We start from the raw sequence: 10,000 nt of genomic DNA on the forward strand, positions 1-10,000 counted from the left end.
ACCATATGAAATGTACCGTATTTTTCGGACTTATATTCAGGAGCGACTTATGTGTGAAATGATTAACACATTAGCGTAAAATATCAAATAATATTACTTATCTCATTCACGTAAGAGACTAGACGTATAAGATTTCATGGGATTTAGCGATTAGGAGTGACAGATTGTTTGGTAAACGTATAGCATGTTCTATATGTTATAGTTATTTGAATGACTCTTACCATAATATGTTACGTTAACATACCAGGCACGTTCTCAGTCATATAACGTACACTTATTCAGCCTGTTGTTCACTATTCTTTATTTATTTTAAATTGCCTTTCAAATGTCTATTCTTGGTGTTGGCTTTTATCAAATAAAATCTCCAAAAAAATGCGACTTATACTCCAGTGCGACTTATATATGTTTTTTTCCTTCTTTATTATGCATTTTCGGCCGGTGCGACTTATACTCCGGAAAATACGGTATTATTTATTTATTTATTTATTTTTATTGTAATTATTAATGGATTATATTGTGAATAAATTGAGAACAGGAAGTGAACAAAAGTTTTAGCAACTGCTATGTAAAAGAAAAAGGGTAGGATTAAATAAGATCCGCTTCTTCCTACTCCTTTTCGAACATGTTGAAAAGACAAACTGGAAATTGTGATGTATCATGTTGTATGCATGCATGTTCCAAAAAAAACTCAAAACTCCACGTGTAGTCAGATGAAACAAAAATTGAGCTGTTTGGCCACAATACCCAGCAATATGTTTGGAGGAGAAAAGATACGCCTTTAATCCCAGGAACACCTCACCTACAGTCAAGCATGGTGGTGGTAGTATTATGTTCTGAGCCTGTTTTGCTGCCAATGGAACTGGTGCTTTACAGAGAGTAAATGGGACAATGAAAAAGGAGGATTACCTCCAAATTCTTCAGGACAACCTAAAATCATCAGCCCAGAGGTTGGGTCTTGGGCGCAGTTGGGTGTTCCAACAGGACAATGACCCCAAACACACGTCAAAAGTGGTAAAGGAATGGCTAAATCAGGCTATAATGAAGGTTTTAGAATGGCCTTCCCAAAGTCCTGACTTAAACGTGTAGACAATGCTGAAGAAACAAGTCCATATCAGAAAATCAACAAATTTAGCTGAACTGCACCAATTTTGTGTGGTCAAAAATTCAAGCAGAAGCTTGTGGATGGCTACCAAAAGCGCCTTATTGCAGTGAAACTTGCCAAGGGACATGTAAGCAAATATTAACATTGCTGTATGTATACTTTTGACCCAGCACATTTGCTCACATTTTCAGTACAAATACCCAGAACCCCTTGCAGCACTAACTCTTCCGAGACGCTACAATATACACCCCCCCCCCACACACACCTCAACCCCGCCCTGCCCACCTCAACCTCCTCATTCTCTCTCAGGGAGAGCATGTCCCAAATTCCAAGCTGCTGTTTTGAGGCATGTTAAAAAAAATAATGCACTTTGTGACCTCAATAATTAATATGGCACTGCCATGTTGGCATTTTTTTCCCATAACTTGAGTTGATTTATTTTGGAAAACCTTGTTACATTGTTTAATGCATCCAGCGGGGCATCACAACAAAATTAGGCATAATGTGTTCATTCCACGACTGTATATATCGGTATCGATAATTAAGAGTTGGACAATGTCGGATATCGGCAAAAAAGCCATTATCGGACATCTCTACCCCAAACACACGTCAAAAGTAGAATGGCTAAATCAGGCTATAATGAAGGTTTTAGAATTGCCTTCCCAAAGTCCTGACTTAAATGTGTGGACAATGCTGAAGAAACAAGTCCATGTCAGAAAACCAACAAATGTAGCTGAACTGCGCCAATTTTGTGTAGTCAAAAATTCAAGCAGAAGCTTGTGGATGGCTACCAAAAGCGCCTTATTGCAGTGAAACTTGCCAAGGGACATGTAAGCAAATATTAACATTGCTGTATGTAGATTTGGTCACATTTTCATAATAAATTCATAAAAGAACCAAACTTCATGAATGTTTTTTTGTGACCAACAAGTATGTGCTCCAATCACTCTATCACCAAAAAATAAGAGTTGTAGAAATGATTGGAAACTCAAGACAGCCATGACATGATGTTCTTTACAAGTGTATGTCAACTTTTGACCAAGACTGTATATGAGTGATTGTAGTACCTGGAGATAGGGCTCATTTCCACCAGGCCCAGCTTGCCAAACAGCAGAAGCAGGACCGAGCCGATAAATGTCTGCCATCTTAGAGAACATAATGTTGCATGATTGCATAAACATTTGTAAATACAGTATTAACATTATTTGAGAGACATACATAAAGTCATAAAAATGTCATTGCTTTAATCTACTCACCCTTGGAATAACGTTGGGTAGTTGAATTTCATAACAGACAGAACAAACTGGAAAAAATATATAAATTAATCGATTATACAGGACATTAAAGTGCAATATTGATCTGATATATGAGTTAGAATTAAAGTGTCATTTTAACAATGACGTACAGCGCCAGTGTTCCTAATGAACTGTCCCAGGAGGGTGCTTCCTACCAAAATAAAAGCTCAGTCTGAAATGACTCCAAACAGTTCTATTATTACTTCCAAATTATCATCAAAAGAAGCTAAATCCATTAATTCCCCGCCTTATCTCGCAAAATCAAGAAGACACTTTGTTTCAATTGGTGTAAAAACCGCTCCGTTGTAATTAATCCGTCGAAAAACTTTAGTGGGGAAACGTTAAGGACACGGAATGTTGTTTAAACGCATCAGCTGTCATAATAATCGTAATGATGTTTTAGCGATTATTGTAAAAATGTTGTTTAAACGCATCAGCTGTCATAATAATCGTAATGATGTTTTAGCGATTATTGTAAAAATGGATTTAATATCGACTCACCTTATTCGTGATATAGGAAACAACGAAAAAGAAGATAAAGGCGAGGCCAATGCAATTTCTTTTCCACTGCATGTTGTTAACGGGATAAAACGCGGCATGATTCTCATATTATTAAGTAGTTTGTTAGTAAGCTACACATTGTATCCTCGCGAACTTCTTCCTCCTTGTTCTTAAACTGACACGTCAAGTGGGGGCGGGGGTGAGACAATACGGACATCGACACTGTCGATACCAAATGTGACCATACTATCGTCGATATTTTTCAGTTGTTTTCTATGTTTGTTTTCCCAAGTGTTTGCATAGTGTTGCAATATTGATGACACGTCCCTTGGAATGATTAATTAATTAGTAAGTAATGGATTGATAAATAATCATTTGAATATTTAAACCAAAATCCGTCCGTGAAATTGACATTTCTAGCAGCTTTAAAAAAATAAAAAGTATTAAATGATTAAAAAAAAAAAAAGACAACATGTACGTGTTGCATTATTGACTACACGTCCCTTAGACAGGAGCAGCCCGAAATGAATAATTGATTAATTAGTAAGTAGTGGATTAATAAATAAATATTTGAATATTTAGACCAAAATCCGTCCGTGAAATTGACATTTCCAGCAGCTTAAAAAAAAAAAAAAAATTATTAAATGATATTAAAATAAAATAAAAAGTTATACGTGTTGAATTATCACGTCCCTTGGACAGAAGCAGCCCCAAAAAAATAAATAATAATTAGTAAGTAATGGATTAATAAATACTTATTTAAATATTTTGACCAAAATCCGTCTGTGAATTTGACATTTCTAGCATCTTAAAAAAAAAAAGTATTAAATGATAATAAAAAAAAAAAAGTTGTACGTTTTGCATTATTGATTACACGTCCCTTGGACAGAAGCAGCCCAAAAATAAGAATTAATTCATTAGTAAGTACGGCAATGGATTAATAAATAATTATTTGAATATTTAGACTAAAATCCGTCCGTGTAATTGAAATTTCTAGCATCCTAAAAAAAAAGAGGATTAAATGATAAAAAATTTTTTAAAAAGTTGTACGTGTTGCACTATTGATTACACGTCCCTTGGACAGAAGCATCCCAAAAAGAATAACTTATTAATTAGTAAGTAATGGATTGATAAATAATTATTTTAATATTGAGACCAAAACCAGTCCGTGAAATTGACATTTCTAGCAGCTTTTATATATATATTAAAAAAAAAGAAGTATTAAATGATTAAAAAAAGAAAAAGTTGTACCTGTTGCATTATTGATTATACGTCCCTTGGACAGAAGCAGCCCCCAAAAAATAATTAATAAATTAGTAAGTAACGGATTGATAAATAATTATTCGAATATTTAGACCAAAATCCGTCCGTGAAATTGAAATTTCTAGCAGCTTTAAAACAAAAACAAAAAGTATTCAAAGATAAAAAATAAAAAAAGAAAGATGTACGTATTATTTAGTTGGTATTGTTATTTGTCTGTGTATTTATACACTGCAAGTTTGATAAATTGTTCACTCTTTTGTGTGTTTACCCAACATCTTTGTCATCATTAATTTTAGTGTTTTTGAAAAAAAAAAAAAAAAAAAGTCTGTTTTAAAGATATCAGGATTGGCAACATAATTGAGTATTGCCACCCCTAACCTCAAGAAGTCGCTTGACAAAGATCGTCGATGCATGAACACAATTCGATGGGCAACTAAATAAAATCCTTTAAATGTATGTACATTACTTCATGGTAAAATAGTCTTGAGTAATTCCTTACAAATACATGAATCGGGCTTGTGTAGATATATATTTTAAGTAAACTTTGAACAATATTGTTTGTATTTCCGGAATAGAAAGTGAGTGCTCTGTCGTACGCAAAGATCGTGTGTGCAGGTCACGTGGTGCGGGGCAAGCTTCTGTGTTGACAATAATAATTAAATAGTAAGTAATGGATTAATAAATAATTATTTGAATATTTAAACCAAAATCGTTGCGTGAAATTGAAATTTTGTGTGAAATTTGAGCTTTAAAGAAAAAAAAAAAGTATTCAAAGATTAAAAAAAAAAAAAAAAAGATGTACGTATTATTTAGTTGGTATTGTTATTTGTCTGTGTATTTATACACTGTAGTACAAGTTTGATAAATTGTTCACTCTTTTGTGTGTTTACCCAAAATCTTTGTCATCATTAATTTTAGTTTTTTTGAAAAAAACCAAACTATTTTAAAGATATCAGAATTGGCCACATAACTGAGATTACCCAGCCCTAACCTCAAGAAGTCGCTTAACAAAGATCGTCAATGCATGAAATCAATTCGCTGGGCAACTAAATAAAATCCTTTAAATGTATGTACATTATTTCACGGTAAAATAGTATTGGGTAATTCCGCACAAATACTTCAATTGGGCTTGTGTAGATACATTTTTAGTAAACTTTGAACAATATTGTTTGTATTTCCGGAATAGAAAGTGAGTGCTCTGTCGTACGCAAAGATCGTGTGTGCAGGGCACGTGGTGTGAGGCAGGCTTCCGTGTTGACAGGCGTCGGTGTGACTGAAGTGGCGTCGGCGGTGGGAACAGAGACGGAGGCGCAGCAGGATGGTGTGCAGTCATGGCGTTTTTGACTAAAGAGCGAACGAAAGAAAGGTCGGTGCGCCTTCTGTCATGTTATTTGTGTTATTGCGGTGTCTGTCCCTCGAACGTCGGGCCGAATCTATGAATAGAGCAGCGTCACACTCGGCCACTTAGCTAATAAAGATGCCTTTGCCGCTAAACACGTCGAATGTGGAAGTCAAGTAGTCTGCGTTTGCTGCATTGACATCATGCACATTCTTTGCCTCTCAGCCTCCACAACATTAGGAAATAACTCAACTCCGAGTCAATAAAATAATGCACAATGATCTAGTTTTTGTGCCAGTCAAAAGTGATGCACCGATGGTGTGTTCAAGTACATCTGATCATGTGACGCTAATCCAGCTCTCAGATTGTCAATTTGTTATTCAAATGTTTATTTTTACATGGAAAATAATGGGTAAGTGACATACAAAAGAGATGAGTCATCAAAGACAAACCTGCCACTTCAGCAATATTTTTTTTTTTTTGCCTTGCTCAAAAGTGCTGCAATGCTGTGAAAATGGTTTGACAAAAACAGACTGTCTTTGAATCTCAGTAAAACTAAAATAATGCTATTTGGTAACAGTTGAAAAGAGCATCATACACAAATACAAATAGATGGAGTAGACATTGAAAGGGTAAAAGAAACCAGATTTTTGGGAGTATTAAAAGATGATCAAATGAACTGGAAATCTCATATAAAAAATATACAACATAAGGTGGCAAAAAACAGTTCAATAATGAATAAAGCAAAATACATCCTGGGCCAAAAATCACTTCATATTCTCTACTGCTCGCTAGTGTTACCATATCTGAGTTATTATGTAGAAATATGGGGAAATAACTACAGATGTGCGCTACATTCGTTAACCGTGTTACAAAAAATATCAATTAGAATAATACATAATGTTGGATATAGAGAACATACAAACCCTTTATTTGTTGAGTCAAAAGTATTAAAGTTTCCATCCATCCATCCATCCATCTTCTTCCGCTTATCCGAGGTCGGGTCGCGGGGGCAGCAGCCTAAGCAGGGAATCCCAGACTTCCCTCTCCCCAGCCACTTCGTCCAGCTCTTCCTGTGGGACCCCGAGGCGTTTTTAGGCCAGCCGGGAGACATAGTCTTCCCAATGTGTCCTGGGTCTCCCCCGCGGCCTCCTACCGGTCGGACGTGCCCTAAACACCTCCCTAGGGAGGCGTTCGGGTGGCATCCTGACCAGATGCCCGAACCACCTCATCTGGCTCCTCTCCATGTGGAGGAGCAGCGGCTTTACTTTGAGCTCCTCCCGGATGGCAGAGCTTCTCACCCTATCTCTAAGGGAGAGCCCCGCCACCCGGCCGAGGAAACTCATTTCGGCCGCTTGTACCCGTGATCTTGTCCTTTCGGTCATAACCCAAAGCTCATGACCATAGGTGAGGATGGGAACGTAGATCGACCGGTAAATTGAGAGCTTTGCCTTCCGGCTCAGCTTCTTCTTCACCACAACGGATCGATACAGCGTCCGCATTACTGAAGACGGCGCACCGATCCGCCTGTCGATCTCACGATCCACTCTTCCCTCACTCGTGAACAAGACATTAAAGTTTGGTGATTTGGTAAAATTGCAAACAGCTAAAATGATGTACAAAGCAAACTATAACCTGCTGCCAAAGAATGTACAACAATTCTTCTCAACTAAAAAGGAGAAATGTAACCTTAGAGGAAAAAATGAATTTAAACATTTGTATGCACGTACAACACTTAGAACTTTTAGTATATCAGTATGTGGAATTAATTGATGGAATGGATTAAGTAAAGAAGTTTAACATTGTACTGATATGATCCAGTTTAAAGGCAAACTGAAATGCGATTTTCTTATTTAAACGGGGATAGCAGGTCCATTCTATGTGTCATACTTGATCATTTCGCGATATTGCCATATTTTTGATGAAAGGATTTAGTAGAGAACATCGACGATAAAGTTCGCAACTTTTGGTCGCTGATAAAAAAGCCTTGCCTGTACCGGAAGTAGCAGACGAGTAGCGTGACGTCACAGGTTGTGGAGCTCCTCACATCTGCACATTGTTTACAATCATGGCCACCAGCAGCGAGAGCGATTCGGACCGAGAAAGCGACGATTTCCCCATTAATTTGAGCGAGGATGAAAGATTCGTGGATGAGGAAAGTGAGAGTGAAGGACTAGAGGGCAGTGGGAGCGATTCAGATAGGGAAGATGCTGTGAGAGGCGGGTGGGACCTGATATTCAGCTGGGAATGACTAAAACAGTAAATAAACACAAGACATATATATACTCTATTAGCCACAACACAACCAGGCTTATATTTAATATGCCACAAATTAATCCCGCATAACAAACACCTCCCCCCTCTCGTCCATATAACCCGCCAATACAACTCAAACACCTGCACAACACACTCAATCCCACAGCCCAAAGTACCGTTCACCTCCCCAAAGTTCATACAGCACATATATTTCCCCAAAGTCCCCAAAGTTACGTACGTGACATGCACATAGCGGCACGCACGTACGGGCAAGCGATCAAATGTTTGGAAGCCGCAGCTGCATGCGTACTCACGGTACCGCGTCTGCGCATCCAACTCAAAGTCCTCCTGGTAAGAGTCTCTGTTGTCCCAGTTCTCCACAGGCCAACGGTAAAGCTTGACTGTCATCTTCCGGGAATGTAAACAATGAAACACCGGCTGTGTTATCCAGCACAACAGTCAGGGGGTGCATTCTACGGCGGGGGTGCCTTATCCGTAACAACACCTGCCACAATACACCGCTTCCCACCTACAGCTTTCTTCTTTCCTGTCTCCATTGTTCATTGAACAAATTGCAAAAGATTCACCAACACAGATGTCCAGAATTTTGCGATGAAAACAGACGACTTAATAGCTGGCCACCATGCTGTCCCAAAATGTCCTCTACAATCCGTGACGTCACGCGCAGGCATCATCATACTGAGACGTTTTCAGCAGGATATTTCGCACAAAATTTAAAATTGCACTTTAGTAAGCTAACCCGGCCGTATTGGCATGTGTTGCAATGTTAAGATTTCATCATTGATATATAAACTATCAGACTGTGTGGTCGGTAGTAGTGGGTTTCAGTAGGCCTTTAAGAGGTTGTTCAAAATAATAGTGCTTACAAAGTACAAAGAAGAATAATTATGAGGAATACTTCCAACCTTATTGAAAATAAGATATTCTTCATCTCAGTATGTTAATAATGACTGAATTAATTAATTACATACTGTTGTGTATACTAATTCACAGATGTTATTTTATTATATAAAAAGGTCAGTAAATTATTCTATATATTTGTAAATGCTCTGAAGTGGGAAAGGGGTAAGATTAAATAAGCTTTGCTTCTTCTTACTCCTTTTCGGACATGATGTAAAATGAAATGATATGAAATTGTGTGATGTATTATGCTGTAAGTGTGTTCATGTTCGAAATAAACTAAAAGAAAGAATATTTCATGTTAAATTAAATGTATTGGCCAGTGTTTTTCAACCTTTTCTGAGCCAAGGCACATTTTTTTAATTGAAAAAAATGCCAGCAGAAAACATTAAAAAAATGAAACTCAGCAGCCGATATTGACAGTAAAAAGTCGTTCTCGCAAGTGTTGGATATGAATTCAAACCATAACCAAGCATGCATCAATATAGCTCTTGTCTCTTCTCATCATCGGCGGTCACTCGAACGAGTATGATGATCCTCCTGGTAGGGGTATATCCCTTTATGGAGGATGCCTGTGCGTGACTTAGTTTTACGTGGGGAGACTGGTGCACAGACAGTCAGAATTGGGTTAGGGTCCAATGGCATGGCGTCCAAGACGACTGGGGACCCTTTTCTGTTGCAGCCTTCTTCCGCCATCGCAGTTGTTGTGGTAGTTCTTAAATCTACCGTCTTCCGCCTGCTACGCGGTTGAGGTCTTCACCGTATCCCTGGCTAGGGGGCAGTCAGGTACTAGGCCTTTGCCAAGGGCCACCTGGGGTAACAGTAGTAAAGGGGTTAACCTCCTAGTGCCTCAAGACCCCATAGAGGAGCCTCCACTGCCGGATGCACTTTAACGTCATGCCCAGGACATTTGTCTCTTCGAGGTGTACTGTCACCACCTGTCACATCACGCTGTGACTTATTTAGGAGTTTTTGCTGTTTTCCTGTGTGTAGTGTTTTAGTTCTTGTCTTGCGCTCCTATTGTTGGTGGCTTTTCCTGTTTTGTTGGTATTTTCCTGTAGCAGTTTCATGTCTTCCTTGAACGCTATTCCCCGCACCTGCTTTGTTTTGGCAATCAAGACTATTTAAGTTGTGCGGACGCTATCCTTCTTTGCGGGGACATTGTTGATTGTCACGCACCGTAAGTCTTTGCTGTCGTCCAGCATTCTGTTATTCTTTACTTTGCAGCCAGTTCAGTTTTCATTTTTCATAACCATCCCTAAGCTTCAATGGCTTTTCTCAGCGGCACTCGCCTTTTGTTTATTTTTGGTTTAAGCGTTAGAT

General features: G+C 38.2%; 2 protein-coding genes across 4 annotated transcripts in view; one reads left to right on the forward strand and one right to left on the reverse strand.

Annotated features, from left to right (window-relative positions):
- The window catches only part of tmem241 (transmembrane protein 241), a 17,871-nt gene extending 14,787 nt beyond the window's left edge, over nucleotides 1–3,084 (reverse strand). For both annotated transcript variants that reach the window (XM_061964786.2, XM_061964787.1), the window contains exons 1-3: nucleotides 2,899–3,084; nucleotides 2,359–2,405; nucleotides 2,170–2,247 (exon numbers count right to left, since the gene is read on the reverse strand). In XM_061964786.2, the coding sequence (XP_061820770.1) occupies nucleotides 2,170–2,247; nucleotides 2,359–2,405; nucleotides 2,899–2,970 (197 nt within the window). In that variant the 5' untranslated portion in view covers nucleotides 2,971–3,084. The remainder of the gene's footprint in view (nucleotides 1–2,169; nucleotides 2,248–2,358; nucleotides 2,406–2,898) is intronic.
- Nucleotides 3,085–5,388: 2,304 nt separating this feature from the next.
- nsmaf (neutral sphingomyelinase (N-SMase) activation associated factor) overlaps nucleotides 5,389–10,000 on the forward strand; it is a 58,080-nt gene continuing 53,468 nt past the window's right edge. For both annotated transcript variants that reach the window (XR_009815781.1, XM_061965860.1), the window contains exon 1: nucleotides 5,389–5,527. Coding sequence is in view for 1 of the 2 variants with exons in the window: in XM_061965860.1 (XP_061821844.1) it covers nucleotides 5,493–5,527 (35 nt within the window). In the remaining variant the exon portion in view is untranslated. The remainder of the gene's footprint in view (nucleotides 5,528–10,000) is intronic.

Source organism: Nerophis lumbriciformis, linkage group LG07 (genome assembly GCF_033978685.3).
Source record: "Nerophis lumbriciformis linkage group LG07, RoL_Nlum_v2.1, whole genome shotgun sequence".
Lineage (NCBI taxonomy): Eukaryota > Metazoa > Chordata > Actinopteri > Syngnathiformes > Syngnathidae > Nerophis > Nerophis lumbriciformis.